Raw genomic sequence first — 22,789 nt, 5'->3', positions numbered from 1 at the left:
ACTCTGCTGAATCAGCCGTAGCCCAAAAGCCACATCCTAGTGAGAGCCGACACCGGAGGAAAGGGTCTGCGACAGCAGGAGCAACTGCTCTAAGAAAATTTTACGGATTGAAAACCGGCAAAGTTTAAAGGTAGAGAGAATAGGCAGAAAAATGAGGAAAAAAATTAAGGAGACATTGAGAGGAAGGGAGGACGGAGAAAAGCACGTCTTCACCTTCCCTTTTCCTGCAATATCTCCCTCTGTTTTCTATTCCCGGTTTTCACAAGCATTCCCAACACGCATTTACTTGGGATGATACAGGACCAAATCCCGGCAACTTTCCTCGATGCACCCTTAACGGGAAGCCCTGCTGGTTCTCCACGGGAGGTTGCAGATATCACGGCTGCCGATGGGAAAGGCGGAGGTCCCCGGGCCTGACTCCGGGCGTGCTGCGAGAGCCCCCGCCCCGGGGAGCCGACCCCCGGTGCCCGGCACCATCGCCGCCCGTTCCCCCGATGGGCCGGGGAGAAGCTCTGCTGGCCGCCCGCTCCGCCCGACCCCCCCTCCCCGCGCACACCGCGCTGCCCGCCCGGCCCCCCCCCGCCTCCCGCACGCCCGGGGGGCCGGCCAGGAGCGCCCCGGGGCCGGGCCCTTCCCCGCTCCCCAGCACCGCGCCCCGCACCCCAGCGCGGGGACGGGGACGGGCTGGCGGCGCCCACCGCGCCCGCGGAAGGGGGCCGGGGACCCGCTCCGCGCCGCCACCGCTCCGCCGAGCCCCCTGGGCCGCCAGCCCCCCGGAGGAGGCAGCCGCGGCTACTTAAAGCGCATCCCCGGCGGCGGCAGCCCCGGGCGAGCAGCCGGCTCGGGAGCGGCAGCGGCGGGCGGGCTGCGGGCGCCCATGCCCGGCTGCGGGCTCCGCGGGGGCGCGGGCCCTGCCTGGCGACGGGTTGAGCCGGCCGCGGCCCCGGCAGGGCGGGACAGCGCCCGTGCGACAGCGGCGGGGCCCCGGGCGGCGCCGGGCGGCTCCGGGCAGCGGCTGGTGGCCCGGCGGCTCTGCCCTCGCCCGGCGGCGCGGAGCCGAGCGGCAGCAATGGCGGCGCGGAGCAGGGGCCGCTGCGCGCCGCTCCTACGCTCGCCTGGGCAGCCGCGGCTCTAGGAGGGGAAGAGCCGAGCTGGCAGGGGGGCTGGTTTCCGGCGGGTTATTTATTTCTTCCCTCTCGCTTAAGTTCCCAGCGGAGCGGGCTGGCCGGCACCTGCGCCCCCCACCTGCTTCTCGGAGGGGGAGAGGTGCGGGGAGGCCATGGAGAGCCCCGCGGAGAACCCCAGCAAGGCGGCGGAGTACCTGAAGGAGCTGAACAAGATTATTGAGACGCAGCAGGAGCTGCTGGAGAAGCAGAAGCGGAGGATAGACGAGCTGGAGCAGCAAGTGGCCAAGTTGTACCACGAAAATGCCTGCCTCCAGGACGAGCATCACCGGCACCTGGCCACATGCAGGCTCCAGCAAGGCGTCCCCCCCGCGTACCCGGGGGTGCTGAGCGCCATCCAAGAAAACGCAAAGCACGAAAAGTAAGCGCTGCCCGGGTTCGTTTGCCCTTTTTCGAGGAGGGCGTTTCTGTAGCGGGGCTTGCCTTCCCTTTCGTCTCCTGCCTTCGGTTTCCTAAAGCCGCTCCGCGTACGAGCCCTGGGAAGCCGCGGGACTCCCTGCGGTGTGTGCCCAGGAGCCAGCTCCGGGCTGCTCGCCGCGCAGGAGGGCGGGGGGGGGGCTCAGCCGCTACACTCCTCACCCCTCGGGATGCCGGTGCCCGGCCCGTTCTCTAGCTGGGATGCGGGGCGGGGGGGCTCCGAGCCGCGGCAGCACGGCCGGGGCTTCCCTGACCACCCTGCCCGCGGCTGGCTCCGCCGCCGCCTCGGCCCCCCGCCGCCGGGGTCCCGGCAGCCCCCTGTGCTCGGGGGGTGCCCCGGGCACGCCGCCCGCCCGGCGGAGCCCGGAGGAGCGGGGCGGGCTCTGCCCTTCTCCCCGTGGCCTGTGTTCGGGTACGGGGGGTATCCCGGGGAGCCGCTCGCTCCTCGGGGGCGCGGGGGGGGTGTGGGGTGGTGGTGCCCCCGCCGGAGATGCCCCGCGCTCCCCGCCGGTCGTGCCTGGGCGAGCCGCGGCGGTTGCGGGGACCCCCGGCAGCGCGCAGAGCCCGCGCTCTCGCTGCCAGGCGAAGTGACCCGAAGAGGGGTCAGTAAACATTGGCAGCTCGCCACCGCGCAGGCTGACTCGTGCCCGTGTGAGCTCGCCCATTTCGGAGACGCCGTCGCTCCCAGCCTTGGCATCTATTTCCAGTCTCTGTAATCTGTAATTAATCGCGTGCTGCTTTACAGCGTACGGAAAGCTGCTTAATTGCGCGCGATTCTTAAGTAACAGGAATTCAAGAATAGCGATAACTAAAGTCGTGGCGCTTACCCGACGTGTTTCTACTTAGGGAAAAGTATTTAGGACTTAGTTTTACTCGAGTGGAGTGGGAAAGGCACCCATCGTCTTCAGAGCCCGCGTCGCTGCTCTGGTGCCACACGACGGGCTGTTGTAACCCGGCGCGCTGCCATTCCCTGTGGTTATAAACACCCGGCTCCAGCCGGCGGTTTTCTTCCGCCACGGAACCAGCGCAGCCCCCCGCAGCCCCCCGCTTGCCCAAGGGACCGCCCGCCCTGAGAAGCGCCTCTCGCCGCCCCGGGCGAGCCGGCAGCGACCGCCGCTCGTCCGCCTGAGCGAGGGCTCCGGGGCCGCCGTCCCGGGGGGGCGGCCGCTGGCCGAGGCAGCCCCGCTTTAGGGGCTCCCCGCGGCGGGGCCGCCGCCGCCTTCCCGCGGGGAGCAGCGAGCCCGCGGAGCTGCCGCGGAGCCCGGGCGGCTGCGGGCGGCCTGTGCCCCCCCCCGCGGCGGTGGCGGCGGGGTGCCGGCGGTGTGGTGCCCTCGGCGGGCTGCAGGGGGGGTTGAAGGAGCCGTGGCAGGGTCGCGGGGCTCTCGCTGCCCGCGCCTGTTTCTAGATGCGCCTCTCCGGTGTGGCAGAGTGGGAAACAACTCTTCCTCCTCCCTCCCCGGCTCCCTTCTCGCTGTCAGAGCGTTAACACTTAAGACGTTTTGGGTTTTTTTTGTAATACTGGGGTAGTAATTTTAGGCTTTTTCGTAAACAGAGATGTCTCTATGAAACCGAAGCAAATAGCTCCTTAAACAAACCGGAGAGCTGTCATTTAACAATCAATCCTGTAAGGAGAAAGAGCTGTTTCCAGAAAGTATGGAATATTTCCCCAAATCCTACCCCATGCATCCACGTCCAGTACCCAAGGGTTTTTTGTGGCTGTGCTTCTAGTACAAGACATCAGCTCGGCTATCTTGTCCCATTTGTCTCTTGCAAACGACATTACTAAAAATTGTACAAATGACTTGCCTTGTTTGCTAATATTTCTCTTCTCCAGCCCAAGACTCATTTGTAGAGCCCTCTTCGGGCAGGCAGCTCTGGGGACTTGAAGGCTTTTAAGTCTCTTAAATGGATTTGATGCTGGGATCAGAATTAATCTGGGATATTTATGGCAGAGTTGTATCGCTTTGAGGCATAGCCTGCAGGGCTTAGTGGGGAAGCTGGGAGACAGCCCTCTTTTGGGAGTCTGGTCCTGGGCTGGGCCCTTTGCCCACGTGCATGTCTGTGGGGAGTCAGATTTTCAGGGCCACCTTCATCTGAGGAATACTGCTCCCCTGAATCATCACGTGTCTATCTGTGTCATCCCCCTCCCTTTGCAGGGAGTGGGCCCATTCTTGTCTCCAGGAGACCCTGCTGCCCTGGGTGGGTGGATGTTGCTTGTGGGCTCCCCGGCTGCACGGGGTGGGGGCTGTGGCAGGGGCTGCTGGGGTTCAGCTGCCTGGGAGCAGGGGCAACAAGCCAGCCACAGGATCAGTTTACTTTCTGGCTGGATACAAAAGATGGAGGAAGTCTCCAACTTGGAAAATATAAAATACCCTTGTCTTAAAGTCTTCTCCCAGTCTCACAGTTATCTTGGCTTTCTGAAAAGCTAACCTGCAGGTTCTGGGTGTCTGTAGCTTCCCATCCAGAAGCTCAGTCTGTTTCCCCAGAATTAAATATCATATGCACCTTGCATATGTTTGGGTGGGGGGTAAGGATCCCTTGTTTGCCCAGTATGGGATGCCAGTGATGCTTGCTTTGGGGATCTCTGGTGTTAGGGGAGAGGCAGTGTGTGAACTGGCATGTCCAGCTTGTTCCCTCCTGCCCACAGACCTCCCCATCTTCTCCTTCCAGAGGCAGCAGAAGTGCCTTGGGCCTGGGTACCAGCAGTGACACCACACTGCTCTTCCTTATCCTTCAGTACTTCAAAGCTAAAATGACTGGAATCCTTTTTAAAGGAAACTGGTCTTCTCTTAGTCAAATACATCAAGAAATCAGTACTTCTAGGAAGTCATCATACAAAGAAACTTGTACCTTGAGACCTGAATAGGTTTTCTCTAAACTGTTTAGACTCCTGTCTCTGCAGCAGTTCAACCTGTGTAAAGTGGATGTGGATCGCTGACACTGTAGTGTCAAGACAGCTGATTCCTATTACCAGGTGGTGGTTAACTTGTGTGATACAAAGGGAAAGCGTGGAAATGTTCTACGAGACAATATGATTGTGATTAGTTCTTATGCTTAATAAAAGATATCTTTAAAAAAAAAAACAAACAAAAAAAAATCAAAAAAAACCTGCCAAGTCCTGAAACTTAATTTCTTGCAATGGGAAGAATATACAGTTGAAGACTTCAAATAATTTGGAAAAGCTGGCATATTTGTAGAAATTCTCTAGCTTGATCTCTTGTGGAGTGGGGAACTGTTAATGAGCCTAGTAATAGACTTTGGGAAGAAAAAAACACCAATCCAGTAAGGTAAAAATATTCCGGTTTGTGTCCTTCCCAAAAAAGGACCAGAGTAGAAAGAAAATTTTGTTACTATCTGAGGGAGGAAAGAGCAGAGGGATGGATTAGCAGGTGCAGGTGTCTCCTTATCCTGCAAGGAGGATACACCAAAAAAAGGTTTGGGTGCTGTTTCAGTTAATTTTGTAGTAAATTGCCGAGTGCAAATCAACCTTAAAATCTGCAAGTGGAATTGAGGATAATTAGTTGATTACAAAGCTTTGTTAGATGTAATGAATCAGCATGTTAAAGATAACAATAGGTATTTAACTCATTAAGTTGCATAAGACTAATTTTCAGTTAATTCATTTCATTTAACACTTGAGAAAACAGCAAGAACTTCTAAAACTCAGATCCTCAGTGTGAGGAAGACATGTTCCATACATCAATTTCAGTAATGCACTTTTTAGTGTAAATATGTAAAAACAAATGTACTGGATCTTCTCAAATTTATATAAGTACAATTTTTCCAGCTCTAAAAATTCAATGTTCACATGTTACCAGCTTAGGGAGTGATATTTGTACTTCACCTCATCAAGTTAAAAACTGCTCCTTTTCCAATGAGAAAGTGCTGGTATGACTTTGAGCAGGAGGTAGAGAATAATTGTCTGCTAAGACAGAACAATCGTAGAGGGCTGTTATTTGCAACTCAGTTTAAATTCTGTGCCTGGCCTGACTGATTTATTTTTAAATGAATCGAGGACTGGCTTTGTTCTCCAGGGGGAAAATAGTCACAATTCAGAGCTTTAAGAAATCCTCACTGTGTTTAGAAGAGACTCTGTCTCAGCTGAGGTGTACTTAGTGCAATCTAGTAAGTGGAAGTTGTTGCTCTGGTGATAGTCACATGTGAAGATGCTTTATGGCCTGCATAAAACGAGCTTGTGGCTTTGCGTGTCGCTATTGCCACTGAGTGCTACCCTTGCACACAGCCTCAGCAGGAAGCCAGAGACTGCATTAGTATAGAGACCAGCCTGACTTTTTCTTTTTCCCCCTCCAGAGATGTCCTTTACTGAGACAGACTGTTCATATGACGTAAATCCTATTTCATTGCCTGTGCTGCACTTGAACAGCAGCTTATTTTTGTTTGCTTTAGTGAAGTAGTGTTCTCCGGCATCTGTTAAAGTATGCTCATGCTTGGGCAAGATTTTGCCTTCTTGTCAATAAGGATGTAGCTGAAGTGCCTTTGTTGGGTCGTCTTTCTCAATCAGCTTTGTAGGGAAGTGTGATTTGTGACTGATAGTCTTGCTGGAAAAAGTCTGCAATAGAAATGCAGTTATTACTAAAATGTACACCTCTACCTATTTAGCTTATTTTGCTTATGAAGAATATATTTACATGGAAAGCACAATTTGTGTCCAAAATTAACATTTTGCTACCACAGTATACTGCATATTCTGTCAGTCCTGCAGCAGATAGGGATGCTGTCATTCTGAGTTTGGGCAGAATGTAAACTTGCATCTTCATATAACTGAAAACAATTCTGTTCATTTTATTTTTGATACTTAACTGGAACAGTATGACTACTGAGCTATGAGGATAAGGATTTGACACTGAAGGGAGTGCTTTTGCTTTTGAAGCACTCATTTCAGCATCATTGGTGTGATTTGTACATCAGCAGATGAGTGAGCATCTCTTACAATGGGCATTTGTTGTTCTGGCAGACTGTAGGAAATCAGTAGTGTGAAGATGTGTAATAAGACGTGAACCTGCAAACTAAATTATTTTGGATCTCTTGAAATACTGGCAAATTCCTGTGCTTAGTATCTGCTAAATGTTAAATGATAATATGTAAAGACAAATTAATTTGAAAGACGATGTGTACTGTGTAACTAATAGAACAAGGGGGGAGAGGGGGCCAAAAAGCACAGTGATGACAAAATAGTATGCTGGTATCAAGGAAATCAGAGGAGGGAGAGAAAATATGGTCTGTAGAAGGAAGCAGAAAAAATACATGCTCTTCTGGGAGAGGAAAACCAGCACAGTGGAAACTAACCCATCCTATAACATAATGAGTTTAAAGATGGTTTCGAAACTTGGAATGGAGTAAATCTGTCCCATTTAAAGCAGACATAAAGGATTATAAGTACTCTGTGGATCTGAAACCCTTCTCTAATGAAGCCTTTTATTGGCTGGCATGGAACACAACTTTGGAGCTTCCTAACTTTTGAGTTCTTGTGTCCTGAACTTTAAGAGCAAAGTACATTCTCATGAAGGTTAGTGCTTTGGTGTTCTTCCTTATGAATTCACTTTCCAGGAAATTCAAATGCACTTCCAAAGATCTGCTTGTGGAAAATATTTGGCAATGTTCATGGATGCTAGGTCCTCAGTGAGCAAAGGAGCTGCTGTAATTACCATGAGTCAAGTGTACGTCTGAAGATCTCCATCCCTCTCCTCCAAAGCACCTCACTCCAAAACCAAGCCTGTATATGATGCTCTGTATGCGTGCAGTTGATCAGCAGCATACTGGTTATTCTCCATTTCTCACACAAGGCTTGTGAAGGAAGACCCGAATCTTGGTCTGCTAGTTATTACCAGAAAACATCATGATGGTCTGAGTGAAATAGAGGCACTCAAACTCCAGCAACTGTGTCCTTAACTTCTCCTGAAAAGTTGGTAAGTTTGGAACAGTGTACTCTTGTCGTAATGGCTCTTGGGTCAGTTGTAAAAATTAGTGTAATCTCCAATGTAGTAATTCCCATTTGTCAATAAGGTACATTTAAAAAATGATATTAGAGACATGGTGCTGGACAACTACATAGAAATGTGGGGTTGGGGGAGCAGGAGCAGACCTGTTCTTCACAAATGTACCAAGTACAGTGCTTTTGAAGAACTTGGCTTCCTGTTGAGTGAGGGATGCTGAACTCTGTCCTTACCCACTTTAACAAACTTTTGGGAGAATCACAGAATCATCTAGGTTGGAAAGGGCCTTGAAGATCATCTAGTCCGACCTTTAACCTAGCATTGGCAGTTTCCAACTACACCAGATCCCTCAGCGCTATGTCAACCCAGCTCTTCAACCCCTCCAGGGATGGGGACTCCCCCCCTGCCCTGGGCAGCCCATTCCAACGCCCAACAACCCGTTCTGTAAAGAAATACTTCCTAATATCCAGTCTAAACCTTCCCTGGTGCAACTTGAGGCCATTCCCTCTTGTCTTATCGCTTGTTACTTGGTTAAAGAGACTCACCCCCAGCTCTCTGCACCCTCCTTTCAGGCAGTTGTAGAGGGCCATGAGGTCTCCCCTCAGCCTCCTCTTCTCCAGACTAAACAACCCCAGTTCCCTCAGCCGCTCCCCATCAGACCTGTGCTCCAGACCCTGCACCAGCTCCGTTGCCCTTCTCTGGACACGCTCGAGTCATTCAATGTCCTTTTTGGAGTGAGGGGCTAATCAAGCATAGACATACACATTTCTGAGTCTGACTTGCAGTCTTGTTGGCCTGGTTATTTGCATAGGAAGACAAATCATCAGTCCTCAGGGAAGGTTCCTTCTGGCAAAAAATAAGTTGCAGCTTTTTTGAAAACTTGAAGCAAAATACATCACAATCGAAGTATCTGTAGGAAGAGTTTATTCAATGGCAGATTACACAAGCTGTGAGGAATAAAGAACAAGGTATTTCAAGGTGTTTTCTTATAGCATACTGATAGGGGGAGTAAATTATTGAAATTTAAATAGTAAATTATTAAATGCTTCTTGCAAGTAGCATCTCAAAAAGCTTAATTTCACTTTTTTACACCCAGTAAAACTAGGTGGCTTTTATTCATGTGCTGGTCAGTGATGCTAAACTGGAACTGCTCTGCTGGTTTCAGTGTTGCAGGCCAGACCATGGCCTTTAGATGCTGAGTTTCTGCATAGAGCGGTTGCAGAAGTACATGGGTTGCTCCGGGGCTTTCTTAAGGGTATGAGGCTGGTTAGGAACAGCCACAGTTCCTTCCTCTGCACTTCCAGTTTTGATACTATTTAATTTTGTGAGCCCCTGTATGATACAGCTGTGCAGACCTGCAAATCATCTCAGTACACTGACTTTTCCCTGAGTTTGTGGCTCATTTGGGATGACAATCCTTAATGTGGGAAGAGTTGCCTATGAAGTAAGCATCCCATACCCAGATGAGTTAAGTGTTACTTAGAGCCTTTTTCTGTCCGAGGGCTCCTGCCTTCTGCATGCAGGTGGCAAGGAGGTCATCTCATGCTATTCACCAGAGGGGTGTGTGGAAAGCTTCTTAGGTAAGTGGATTTTGCAGGCCAGAAGTACTTCCTGATATGCAGCCCACACTTGCATTATTCTGGTTTGATCCTATCATTCCTACTTGTGCCCTCTCTATCATGTTAATTCCACCTTTTTTGTGTTTTGCAGCCTGCAGATACTTTTAGGCTATTCTTGCCAGCGCTCCTGTCTTTCATTGTAGCTCAGTGAGCCTGTGAATGAGGTTGTCATAATTTCATTCTGCCTGTATCCTTGCCGAACTGTGCTATTTTTCTCAGCAGAATTGTTGAATTAGAAATATGGTACAGTAGAGCAGCACGATGTGAAGAGGTAGTATATGACTGTGTATTCTGCAGGACTTCAGGTTTTTGGGAGCTGCTCCTGATGTGGGCTGCTTCCCCCCACCTTTGCTAAGGGGCTTGTCTGCAGATTCTTCATGGTATTTCTTTGAAATACTGGAATCCTCAGCTGCTGTAGCTTACTGCATTACAGTGGGAGAAATTCTGGTTTGTGCTAGCTAGAAATCTGGATAATAATTATTACCCTTTTATGGCCATTACTGTGGTGTTGTGATTAAGGACAGAAGAGGTGTTTTCTTTAGTTCCATCTGGTGACCTGTTGTTTGCCCTTGGCAAAACTAAGCACTGATAATGATTGCTATTTTACAGATGGGCAAATCAATGTTAAAGTTAACGATCATTTCTTAATAGGTTGCTCAGAGAATTAGGTGAAAAATTATTGCATTAAATATCACACTTGAGACAAGCTTTTTTAAATCCTGGGTTCCTTCATGGCTATATACCAAGTTGTTGGTTTTCAATGATGTTATTTTTATGGTTAGTGTAAGGAAAAACTAATAATGTTGCTGCAAAAGTGGCCACAATATTTTAGGAGGGTGAAGGCTGGAAAACAAAACAGCTTTCACAACAGAATCTGAAAACCTGATGTTCTTCAAACAGCTAGGTATGTAAGTGTATCTCTTTGTTTATCAAACTATATCATTCTGGATGGAGTCCTCCCCCCCCCATCCCCAGCAGCAGCTCGGTCTCAGTGGCTTCTGCTCCCTCTGCTGGCTTGGTTTTAAATTGCGTACCGGTGGCGGTGTGTCTAGTTACATATATATTTATACGTATATATATACACACTTATTGTGTAGAATCTGGTTTCGAATGGCAGCATCTGTACTACCTTTGCATCTCTCAAAGCATGAGAAGGGCTGCTATGAATGTGGCTGAAGACTTCTCACAGGATTTTTTTTTATTCTAGTGTCTAAAAGTGCAGAGCTAAACTTTCTTTTCAAATAGTACCATTTTAAAATATACGCAGAAAATAAATTACTCTGCTGTAAGCCCTCTGTGTAGACTGAATGAGTCTTACTGCTGTGCTAGATAAGAAAAATACTGCTACTGAGTAGCTCTATAGCAATTGATTGAAACATAATATACATTATTTGCATGTTAATAAGATTTCTAGTCAGACTTCCCTGACAAACATGAGTAGAGACAAAGACATACATGTAATACATCTTTAACTGCACCACAGTAATTCAGATTTACAAAGTGGAAATAGCACTTTATTCTGAAGAATTGGACAAATAAAGCAGAGGAAGGAAGGTGGGGAAACAATCCTCCTGTCCTTTTTCAAAATTTAAGATGCAGCTGGGAGGTGGTGTTTGTCAGGGTTTCTCCATCTTTTCAGGATTTCTCGTAGCTGAAAATAACTGCAGGTGGTGTGGACCACTCATACTTAGCTTTTAATTACTCATTTTGGGCATTGGAACATGTAGATAGAGGGTGAACAGACTGAAGTTTCGTTAACAAGCCCAGCTTGCCAAACAGTAAGCACTTTTCCCAGGCTGTGGGACCTGGTTGTGCCCATCTCTGCAAACTGATTTCTCCCCTAACTGACAAGTTGGACGTCAAATGCTACTTGATAATCATGGTAGAAGGGACAGGCTCAGAGTTGTGGAGGGTCTTGGCCTGGAACACTTACGAAAAACTTCAGGCTAATGAAGCCCCTTCCCTTCCTTACAGAACGTGGACCACTGTCTTGCGGACACAGTTTTCAAGGAAAAGAAGAACTTCCCTGTTTAATGTGTTTGGGGTTTTTTTGTTTTGTTTTTCCTAGGCAACTCTACCTGTTTTCTAACCACTTGAACAACACTTTACTGTGAAGATGGCTTATTAGTCCTGCAACTTAGTTTCTACAACTGTGCCTCTTTGCATTCTTTTTATTTATTCTAAAATTTAGGTGTAACTTGAGTAGAATAAGGTCTATGTGTGTTGAAATGACTGTTGATCAAGGTGAGATAATGACCCACTTCTTGAACTTTGTACTAGTGTGCATTTACACAAACAATCATCTTGGGATCATATTTGGTGTCTCTAAAATACCATATTTTGATGTTGGCAGCACCTCACTGAGATTTGCTATACTATTTTTGCTGGGTGGATGGACTTGTGTAGCAGTTCTGACAGTTCTCCTAAAGTAATGCTGCCATAGGAGACAAATTCCTACCAAATTTCCTGGCTGCCAGTGTTGAACCAGTATGCACCAAGCTGTATATTTGAAGAAGTTTGAATTACTGTCAAACTGAGTTGTTTTGACTATGCTTTCTGTTTATTGAGAACGATGCTGGAACTGCTATTTGTGCCACCCTCTGTTAATTTCTCCCACCTCTAGTTTTCAAGCAGATTGAGTTCTGTAAAACAGGTCTTTTGTTTTGTTGCATTCAGACCTCTGCTACCTTATGATCAAATTCCAGCTCCTGTGGGAGGATTTTAGTTTTCTCTTGTACTTTCCCATTGTGGAGTGCCACAGGGATCATTGTAGGGTCCAGGATGTGGGAAAGCTGGTTTCATGAAGTTAATTACAAATGACACTTAGTTTTCGAGTTGCTTGATTGGTTCAAAGTTGAATTAAAGAATTGAACAGTGTCTACTGCTTTTGCTTAATCAGCTGGTGACCTGGGGGGGCCAACATGCTGCCTTTCTTCAAAGGTTTCAATGGCTCACATATGCTCTCTAAAATTTGGGAAAGCAGGAAGAGGAATCCAGCTTGGGTCTCCTACATAGTACAGAAGACTTTTTAGTCCTTAAGATTTCCTTAGTGAATTTACTGTTGAAATAGTCTTTAAAATTCACAGCACGCAAATTTCATCAGCCTTAGGTGAACACTGTAAGGATCCTTGTATAACAATGCTGAGTTGTTTTGGAGCTTGGCTTCTGCTACAGTGAAAATGGAGTGTCTCCAGGTTAGGATTACTCAGAGATGATTATTTGTCATGCCTAGGAGATGCTATTGTAACTAAAGAAGAATCTCTTTGAAGTTCTGACTGCGTTTAAATTAAGAGAGCAGTGATTAATCAATTACTGAAATAATAAGATGAGGCATAGTGGAATGGGAACTTCTTTATGAAGGTAGAAATGGAGAGTGTCAGCCTGAATGTCTGCAATTCTTCTGTCACAGTGGTCCCCAGCACTCACAGGGAGGAGCTGAAGGGGAATCCCTGCCCACTGCTGGATTTGACCTGCTGCTTAGGGGGAATACTGGACCATGGCTGTTTCTAGCAGTAGACTGCACACGTGTGGATCAGTAGACCTCAATATCTAGTTGGGGCTGGTTACAGATAAGAAATTGAATATTTTAATAGTATGAGGTGAACGTGACCTCTGTTCACTTGACTAGTCTAAGTTGCCTCTATTTCTGAAGTTCACTGCAGCAACACTTTGTTTTTCACTGTCTTTCTACAGATGTAATGGTTCTCTGCTCATGCTTGGGGAATATAAAAGTCTTCTGTTTGGTTGTCTTCTGCATGCTATTAATGATCCTAGAAATACAGCAAAATGTCACGGATATATGTGAGAGATTCTAGACAAATGATTGTTTTCCAGTTTATGTTCAAGCACGTCACATCAGTCTGCAATTTTGATCTCTTTGTATGGCTTTTCTGAATTTAGAAAGTCAAATTTCACAAGAATGAAGAATTTTTGGCAAACCAAAAGCAAGTAAGATCACCTCTAATGTATTGTACTATATAACAGTATTCTTTTAACATGGTTTCTTTTTAGGATAGGCACATACAGCACTGAACCTTCAGGGCTTCTTGGAATTTCATGTGCACTCAAGCCTGTTGCAGAGGTAACTATTACATCTATTCTGCTCATGCACTCTTTGATATTGTGTTAACAGCTAAACTGTGTAGGTGCTGCTTGTGCTCTATGAATATAATTGAAGTAAAAGGTCCAAGTCTTTGGTGCTGGTGACTGCTCCAGGTCATGTACAGTTGCCATGCGTTGCGTGGCCAGGGAGGGTTGCAAAGAGGCATTAATCTCCCACCCTGCAATGCAGCTGGGATGTTGTAATTGTGCTAAATTCAGAGGGACTTTGCAATTCTGGTCACGAGGGCTGCAGTGGAGGGATTGCAGGGAGCCGAGCTATCATTCTTCTTCATTCTTGCTGCTTACCTTGCTACATTCACTTCATCTTCCTTTCACCAATGATTTCAAAGTAGAAACTGGTTCAGACTACATTCTGCTTGATAGTCTTTTGTTCCCTTAATAGTTTCCTTAGTGAGGCAGACATGTATTCCTCCAGAAATGAAATTTAAGCTTTGTTATTCAAATCCAAACCAACTTGATATATAGTCATTTTACATTTTTGCCTTGAGTGTCGGGATCCACTGGCACCATGGACCCCAGGGTGCGTGTGTGGTGTGCTGTATGTATCGCTGCATTTTAGACTGGCTTGCTTTAGATTCTGCAGTGGTGTCCTTCGTTCATGAACAGATAGGGCTATTTATGTTAGAGGTCCTTGTGGAGACAGTAAAGCAAGAATTCACAGTTGTAGGAATATCCTTTGGGTTTTTATTCACTGCTAGGAGTTATGATTAATGGTTCCTTGTTGTGGAGAATTAGGTGTATTTTGACTTTTCTTGTACTCCATCTTTATGTATAGACCCATAGCAGAAGCATTTGATTAATCTTGTTTTCAAGTTGGGGGAAGTGTGTACACTTCAAAGAACATCTGCTGTAATCTGTTGTTCTTTTTACTTAGCTTTCTGCTTGACCTAGACAGGACTGTGGATGGTGATTCTTAAACCACGAGTGTAACTCTGTTAGTAAAATTTACTGCTAAAACCAAACACTTTTGATGTTTGTCTTGAGGTTTAAAAAAGACAAAAATGGCCTATATCATCTTGTGTCTTAATTCATGCATGTGACTTAGATAACTGTATAGTGCCATAGAAGTTAGCAGGCTCTACTTACAGAAAAGTAAAATGGTTACGTCCGACCCTTCCTGTTGCTGGCATATTTATGAAGTGAATAGTTGGGAGGATTTTCCTCTTCATATAGCGTAGTCTTTTCTTGTGTTATCTCCCTGATTTAGAGAACTGAAGAGTGAGGTATTTATATGCAGGGGTAGGGTTGTGATCTAATGCAAATGAACTAGCTAGATTTGAATAAGGTAAAATCTATATTCAGCTTTCAGGCTTGATTCTATTTTAAGCTTTTAATTGAGTCCAGCACTTCTTGAGTGCTTGAGGTTGTCGCATGTTAAGTGAATGACTTTGTCTCAGAGAAAAGGAGAAAACTAACTTTTTTCTAGTTTGACTAATCTTGTAACACTAGTGCTAGTACAATGTTAACACTGACACAGAATGCTCACACTGTGTGCTGTATTTGTGGGGTTAGTGTGCTGATTGGGTATTTGGAGATGTACATACAGTGGTGAAAGGGAGAAGGGTTGGTACCACAAATGACAGTCTGAGTGCAAGAACTTATCTATGAACTTTTTCCCAAACAGCTTGGGAAGAAAACTTTCAAGACAATGATCTGAGACTCTTCTGAGATTGCAGGGGTAATTCAATAGCTACTCCTTGCTTGCATTTCAAAGAAAACTCTAAAAGGGTAGTAAACCTTTGTGGAAGGTGTCCCTGCCCATGGCAGAAGGTTGGAACTAGATGATCTTTGAGGTTCCATCCAACCCAAACTATTCTATGATTCTTTGAAAAACTACCTCACATTAGGTATGTGAGACTTTTTAAATAAGAGCAATAACTAGTGACCCTTGATTTTAATTCCAGTGACTTGAGACTTGATGGGCCAGTCTTAGGCTCCTGTGAAAATTTCCGCTACTGTAGATGGAGCACACCTCAGGGTGCTTGCTCAATATTTAATTGGAGGGTAATGTTCAGGCAACTGTAAACTGGTACCTGAAGAAGGAGAGGCAGGGAAATTAATTGCTACTCCTGCTTTCCCCAGTTGCTGATGTTATACTCTTTGAATTTCCTTGTCTTTGCTGCTTAATTAAAGGAATAGTTGGATTTGAATCTGGATTCTCTGTTAAGCAGCACAGGTTGTTTTTAATCCTAAAAAGGTGATTCCGATGCTGAAATCTCTTCATAGCAGTATGTGATTAAAGGAGGTTTTGGTTGTGCACAAGTGTTTGAGCAGTACAGTCTTTGGTCTAGTATTAACTTGAGTAATAGATGAAATCTCATGGTAACATGAAACAATTCATAATTATAAGCTGTACTCTACAATGAAGTCCCACCATACTCTGCATTTTCCCCTTCGACCTATACACATGCCTAGGGCAGAAATATTGTCCTCTGAGAGCTGAGACTTGGATTATATATATGAAGTCAGATAGCAGTCCTAATGTGTGTGAACACATAATTTTCATATTTGCATCTGTTGTGTTGAAATCTGATCTAGGCAGTAGACTAAGAGGCTAAATGGCAGTTGGGCATCTTCAGTGCTTCAGCTGGACTTCACCAAGGAAACCAAGAATCCCTATAAAAGCAGAAATAATGTCATGTCTTTTTTTTCTATGCTCTCTGCTCTCTTTCTCAATCTAGTGACAACTTTAAGATGGTACAAATTTGTCAGTCTCCAGAACTCATCTCTGAGGAACTGGTGCTGATATTGGTGCTCAAAAATAGATATCAGGCTTTCATCTCGTAGGGTTTTATGTGCTGGGTAGTGACTTTCCCCACCTGCATTTTTGCAACCATCTTACGACTTCCCACAGCAATCTTACCTCAATCCAAAGGTATCTGGTAAGAGTAGCTCCTAACCAGGAGAATGAGGGTTGTCTGTCCTCTTGCCTGCTCCCTCTGAAAGCAAGAAAGTATAATTTTTTTAAACACACTGCAGTTACATAACTTTTCTTCAGGAAAATGCTTTGTAGCACTGAGTTTTACTTATTATGTAACATGACATCTCACCAGAACTTGCTGACATAAGCCGTGATCTTCACCTGTAGTTGCTCATGAAAAACCCATTTCTTTGACCTTACTTACCTCCGAGGGCTATGTGCAGAATTAGAAACTTGAGTACTTTAGAGTAAGGAAAACTGCTCATAAATCAGGTACCAAACTGGTTTGTCTACTGAGTGAGTAGTGCCTAGTCTGAGTCTTGTATCTCTACTCCTGTTAGACTGTTGTTATTTTAAGCAACTTTGTTATGTGAACGTCTTTAAAAAGTAGGTGCTTCCCAGATTTTTAAGAAATGATCAGAAGTGATTTTTTTGTAAGTGTGGCATGGCATGACCCTCTTAAACTGTTTTGTGAGCTATCTTGCTATGAGTGAAGGAAGTCATTAAGCCTATTTAAACTCGATGAAGAGTCCCCTTTAAATAATGTTATTTAATTGAGAATATACTTCCCTTATGGTAACCTATGCGATGAATCTTGATATTACCAACACATTTAACTAACTTCACAGAGGTAACTGACAAAGGTCACCAGAGCTTTGTGTAATATTGTGGCTTGTCCAGGTGTAATTTTGTCAATATTCATGCATTATGTTAATGTATTCTTTTGTATTCTGGATAAATGAATACATCGTGTAGAAGTGACTGTTTAGCAGCCTGCTATTGTAATAATAAATTGTAAGTAAAACTGGTGTGAAATGCTTTGTAATTTTGGGGGTGAATCCAGTTTGCAGGAGACTGGCCGGTAATCACAGTTGAAGGGGTGGGGGCTCTCATCTGTTGCCTCTGAGGAACACTTATGAACTGTAACCAGCTTAATACTGAATACATTTTGAACCAAGCCCTTGAAATATACTTCTGGATTGTTGGGTTTATCACTTAATTTAGAATCCAGAAAACTTTGTGAAACGGTTCTCTTCTGTTTCGATAGCTCTGGTTGCCATGCTGAGTGCAAAATGTGAAATTTAGTGGCTTTCCTTTTAAAACTAAGTTTTAAAACCTTTTTTTAAACCAAAAAGACCAGTTAGAGACAAATAGGTCAGTTCTTAGTCACCATGCTCCTTGGTAGCTGAAATGCCAAGAAAATATCTCAAACTTATGTTACCTGCTCAACTGAGCACAGGATTTTCACTTCACTCCTTGTGCTCAGCTGAATAGATGTTTCTATTGGTGGAGAGTTAACTGGGCAAAATTTTAATTCAGGCAGAAATGATCGCTGGTAGTGATCTCTTAACTATTATAGATCTGCTTCTTCTCCAAATAATGGGATTCTTTCAAGAAGTCTGTCTTCATAATTGGAGTCCAATATATTATCTTCACCAATTAAAATCCTTTCTTTATTTTAAAAAAGGGAGAGTAACAGAAAAGACTCAAGTGTGCTGCCTGTGGCTTTCTGCAAATTTATCAGATAGTGATTTTAGTTGAATTCTTTGTCAGCAACTTTTCTTTTACTTAAGCAGGTTGCTTCTCTTTCCAAAGAGTAATGAAAATGTAGGGAGGGTAGCTTGATCTCCACATATTAGGTAGTACCCTGGGAGATGGAAAAACCTGAATCTCTAATTAGAAGTCTGACTTACTTGAAATAGAAAGCTAAGTTGTAATAAGTAGTAATGCCTGGGATGGGGTGATAATAGCCAAAATAAACTGCAGTGCCTTGAGGATTGTGAAGCTTGTGATGCTGTCAAAGCAGGTAAGTTGTTCTCTTCTCTCTTGGCTAATTTTGTATTTAATATAAAGTGTGGAGTTACTATTGCTCTCCCCAATACACTTGAGAAAATGTAGTGAATGAAGAATGGTTGAACACGTTGGCTGCAGCTTTGCAGTTTGAGACCTCCTCTATGATAATTGTTCTTTGAATTGAAAGCCTTTTAAAGTTGATAAATTCCATTGTTATTTTCCAGACACAGATGAGTGAATTTAGCTTAAGTATCTTTGCAAGAATGTGTTTAATGTCAGAGGTCCTGGCTTCTAGTCCTGATTAAGTATATCGGAAAAACAGCATCCTGGGAAACTGGGAAACATGTCAGCAGGATGACCTCTTGTCAGTGTGGGCTGAGATCCTGCTTAGTATATGCAAGGTGGGCAGGGAGACTTCATGGAGCAAGTTGAAACCAGCAAAAGAGAAGGAGGTAAAATATGAGAGGATTAAAACTAGAAGAATCACTCAGAGGTACCTCTGATAGAAATTCTGATCCCAGTACAGGATTATCAAAGTAGATGCAGCATTGAAGAGCTTTGACTCTACTAAACTAAACAGCTCTTGTTGACTTACTCAAGCATGCGAGCTAAGGGATAGCAACTCCAAGGCCACTCCAGATGTCTTGTTCTTGTGCTAATTGCATGCTAGCAAAGGGAAGCTAAAGAGACATTGGGGCTTCTGCTGGAGATATGTCTGTTTTATCACATCATCTGTCTGCTTAACGTCCCAGGTATGGATTCAGTCCATATGAAGCATGTGAATACTCTTGCACACCAGATAAGGTGTCTTATGTTTGAGGATTTAGTGAGTGCTAGCTTGTTGTCTTAGTGACTGTGAAAAGGAAGAAGAATGTCCCCCTTTCCAGGCCATTGTGTGCTCAGTTTTGGAGTTTGCTGCTTGATCTTTCTTAGGCTTCTGACTGAGGCTGTTCTTTATTATGCTAGTGAGGAGGGTATTCTGTATGTTTGATGTAGTTCTAGTAAACATTTGACTGCTAATCAAGTCCTGTAATTTTGTTTGTAATATTCTTGTAGGAATGGATGGAGTGTGCAAGCAAGCTGGCTTTTGTTGTGCTGATCCTTTGCCACGTGTGTATCTGTATTTTGACAAGAGGGAGGAGTTAGGTGCTTACTTATATAGCAGTTGAACATCCTTGGCATATGTATAAGTAGCAAAAGTATGTAGTTCTGATATTCCTGAGTGTGTAGGGAAAAAAAGTCTCAAAATATCATGTACCCAGACAGTGCAGGTTGAAGACCGAATGATTTATCCACTTAATTTATGGTCTCTTCTGTGACTGCTATATTTAGACAGCAAATTACTTTATTCTTGTTTTGCATGTTTCTATTGGCCAATTTCTTTCTCTGTTTGAAAGGCAAAGGCTCTTTCTGTAAATCCTGGTGCTTTTGAGGCATATTTTCTCACTCAAGAGGAGAGCTCATGTTTCATGTTCTGTTGTAGTTGGAAAGCAGTGCCTGTAGGAAGCTTGCTTCTGTGCTTACTCTGCTTAGCTCTTCTAAAAGCATTACAGACAGCCCCTCCCAAATTTAACTTTGTGTTTGCTAAGCTTTCCTAAGCTCCCAGGAGTTTATATTTGGGGTCCATCTGTTACCTTGGCCTCACATGACAACTTTATACGGACTTGTTTCTTTTCACTTCCTTCATGTGGATGTGAGTTGTTTAGACTTATGTTCAAACTTAACACCAATATCTAATTCTTTGATGTTGTACTACCCACAGAGCTGCAGATATTTTTATTTGGATGTGACCAGTAATCCACTGTTAAGCATCAAAGTCAGTGTTGAAGACTTCCTGTTAGTAAAACAGGATTATAAACATCAAAAGGTAGCTACACAGCACAAACTTATTAACTATTAATTATGTTATTTCTGTGTACAGTAGTTGCTTTTGGATTTGCTCCTTTAGTAGCTCTGGGAAAAGGGCTGTTACTGAGGTGGCTGGGTTATTTTCTGCACTTCTGACAATGTGATTCTTCAGAATGTAGACTTCGAACTGAATTAATACATCCATTGCAGTTAGAAGACAGACTGAAAAACCTAGACCTGCTCACTAACTTGCTTTGCTAGCAAGAAAAAAATTCATGTTTCCATCCATAAAAGTAATGCGGACAGTAACTTATATTTAGAAAACTTCCCTTCCATTTACCTGCTAGGTTTTATTTAAAAACCAAAACAAAAAAACACCAAAAAATCTCTCTGAGATTCTACTGAATTTCACAATTTATGCTTTATTTTAACTTAGTCAGCCAAACATAGCAGAGCAGCCACTGATATCCTTTTGTCCTTCCTCATCCAACAAAATACTCTGTGGATGTTGCACAGCTGGAGTGTGTACTAAATATAGCACAGCTGAAGGAAAAAATAAGGTATCTCTGCATTAAACACCTCTCCCTCCTCCCTATTTTCAGAGTGCATTACTTTTTCCCGTCTTATCACTGTGTGCACTCATTGCTAATGTAACCTATCTGCTTGCTGAGGAAGAAGCCCATTCAAGGAAACTGTTGGGTGACTAAGATGTTGAGAAATGAATCTTAGTCTTTTTACTGCATCTTAGAACGAGCCTAGAATGCATCATTATTCTAAATCTTGATGTTTCTCGCTATGCAGAAGAAAAAGATGTCACTTCTATCCTGCCTTCATGTTCTATGAAATGTAGCCTGACTTGATAAGCAGCAATTGCATAGCTGTTGCTAAGTATAGCAACCATAGGGGGTGGAGAGAGACTGTCTTGCCTGTCTACTATTTGAAATGGCAGTAATTTTTCCCTCCTTGAAAATATATTTTTTACAGCTTTACAAATAAGAATGATATGGCAGAACTTATAACTGGAGGCAGTGAAAATGAGGCATAGTGAAATTTTATGCTGAGATCTGATATCTGAGATTTAAAAAAAAAAAAATTCTTTTGATGTAAATCTATAGCGTATTTGACTGAGCAATCCCTTGGACCTTGTTTTTTTCAGTGATTATGTTACTAACACATGAAACATCCAAATACAGTTTCACCTTAGAAAGCCTTTAAATGATCCTCTTGTGTAGTAGCCAGATCCTGTTTATAAGTTGGATTTTCTTCTGGTTTTGGACTTTTAAATACTTTAAAGTTGAAGGCAGCTTTTTTTTTGTTGCTTTCTTGGAAAGCACTTTTCTACAACTGATACTTATAATGATTTCAGGTACACTGGAGTTCTTGCATGTATGCTTAGAATCAGATTTTTTGATTTTTTTTTTTCTTTCAAGTCTGGTAAATAACAAGTGGGCAGACTTTCTTTAGTTGAAGCTACTTGCAGTAGTGGGTAACCATGAAACAGTGTCCTAGATCAGAAGTGTTTTGCTACTATACACTTTAAGCACATGATGAACTTAATGAAAATTCACAAGTAGGCTATGCTAAAGAAGAAATCCTGGCACTGCAGTAGAGAAGGGTATAGTAAGAAGTTTGCTGTTACATGGACATAATAATTAAAAAAACCCCAAAAAACCCAAACCCAACCCAAAATCAGAACAAAGCAAAATGAATTGCTGTCTGATCTCTTGTTTATAATTAAATGGATCAACCAGACATGCTAATAAGTGTGGCAGTTTTACCCTAGGACTCTCTCAGTAGCTTGTACTGCTGACAAAGCAACAGTAAATTTATTAAAGTTATCGAGTCTGTATTTTGTTGCTTGAGCTGCCAATAGAATTGGATTACTGTGTAGCAGAGAATGGCATCTGACAATAGGATTATTTGAATTACAGCTTTCTATGCTGTACACTCTCTACCACCATTTTTAAGTGTGTATGTTGGAGATGCAAGCATCAGGTGATGTATCCAAGTATCAGGTGATGCCTGTAAATGTAGCTAGTAGGGTCATCAACACAGTTTCAGATGGAGTTTTGCCATTCATGTGTCAAGAGTGTTGGTGAAATTCAAGTTTCATGAAAGTAGGTGTAGAAAACCTAGTTATAGTGCTAGTGCTTTTTACTGAAACCATCTGGTGTTGGATCTTTGACATTAATGAAAAACTTCTTCTTTATGTGAGAAAGGAAAGAAAGCCCTTCCAGAACAGTCAACCTAGAAAACATAAGACTTCTCCCCTTTTTCTCTCCTTCCCTCCCTTCAGAAAAGAAATTCAGAGAACCTCACCACAAATACTGCATGAAATACAATTAAAAGGTGTCTGTGACTAAATGTCTCATCTCGCTTAGAAAACATTCACTGGTGTTTTTAATCCAAAGTCAGAAATTACTACTGTGTTCCTTGTTAATACTGAAAAATGTGTTTCAAGAAGAGGATCTGAAGATCAGATGGTCTGTCTACAGTTATTTAAGGGGTAGGCTCCCCACCTTTACAGATTCTCAGGGTTGTAGATCTTTCTTCTTTTGTATCCATCTTAGTAAAAGCTGAGAGTGTTGAAAAACTTGCTGAATTTTAGGAGGGATGGGGTCAACTTGTCCAAAAATATATATAGTAAGATTACCCTTAGTGGTAATATTATGTCAGTATAATGTGTAACTGAAGAGTCTCAAGATGAATACAGAATGGAAAAAAAATTTAGTACTTAAATTGAAAGGGTAAGAAAGAGAATTTGACTACTTTCCCAAATGAATTAAAAGATCACATACTTAAGTACGGGGGGGGGGGTGTGTGAATTCAGGCTGGAGATCATGCTAATTGCTAAGGTAACAAGGAACAGTAAGTGTTGAAGAGCAAGGAGCAGCCTGCGTAAGAATGTATCTCTGTTATTATGGAAACCTT

At 43.9% G+C, this 22,789-nt stretch overlaps 1 protein-coding gene across 14 annotated transcripts in view; it reads left to right on the top strand.

Annotated features, from left to right (window-relative positions):
- The first annotated feature begins 993 nt into the window (after nucleotides 1-993).
- Nucleotides 994-22,789, top strand: part of IQSEC1 (IQ motif and Sec7 domain ArfGEF 1) — a 356,789-nt gene continuing 334,993 nt past the window's right edge. For 4 of the 14 annotated variants that reach the window (XM_074879775.1, XM_074879776.1, XM_074879774.1 and 1 more), the window contains exon 1: nucleotides 1,034-1,545. In XM_074879775.1, the coding sequence (XP_074735876.1) occupies nucleotides 1,280-1,545 (266 nt within the window). In that variant the 5' untranslated portion in view covers nucleotides 1,034-1,279. Of the gene's footprint in view, nucleotides 1,546-22,789 lie in introns of all 14 variants that reach the window. The other 10 variants (XM_074879779.1, XM_074879777.1, XM_074879778.1 and 7 more) reach the window with 5 other exon arrangements.

The sequence above is a fragment of the Strix uralensis genome, chromosome 10, assembly GCF_047716275.1.
Source record: "Strix uralensis isolate ZFMK-TIS-50842 chromosome 10, bStrUra1, whole genome shotgun sequence".
Lineage (NCBI taxonomy): Eukaryota > Metazoa > Chordata > Aves > Strigiformes > Strigidae > Strix > Strix uralensis.
Note: the sequence above shows the minus strand (reverse complement) of the source record. Positions and strands in the feature narration are given on the sequence as shown.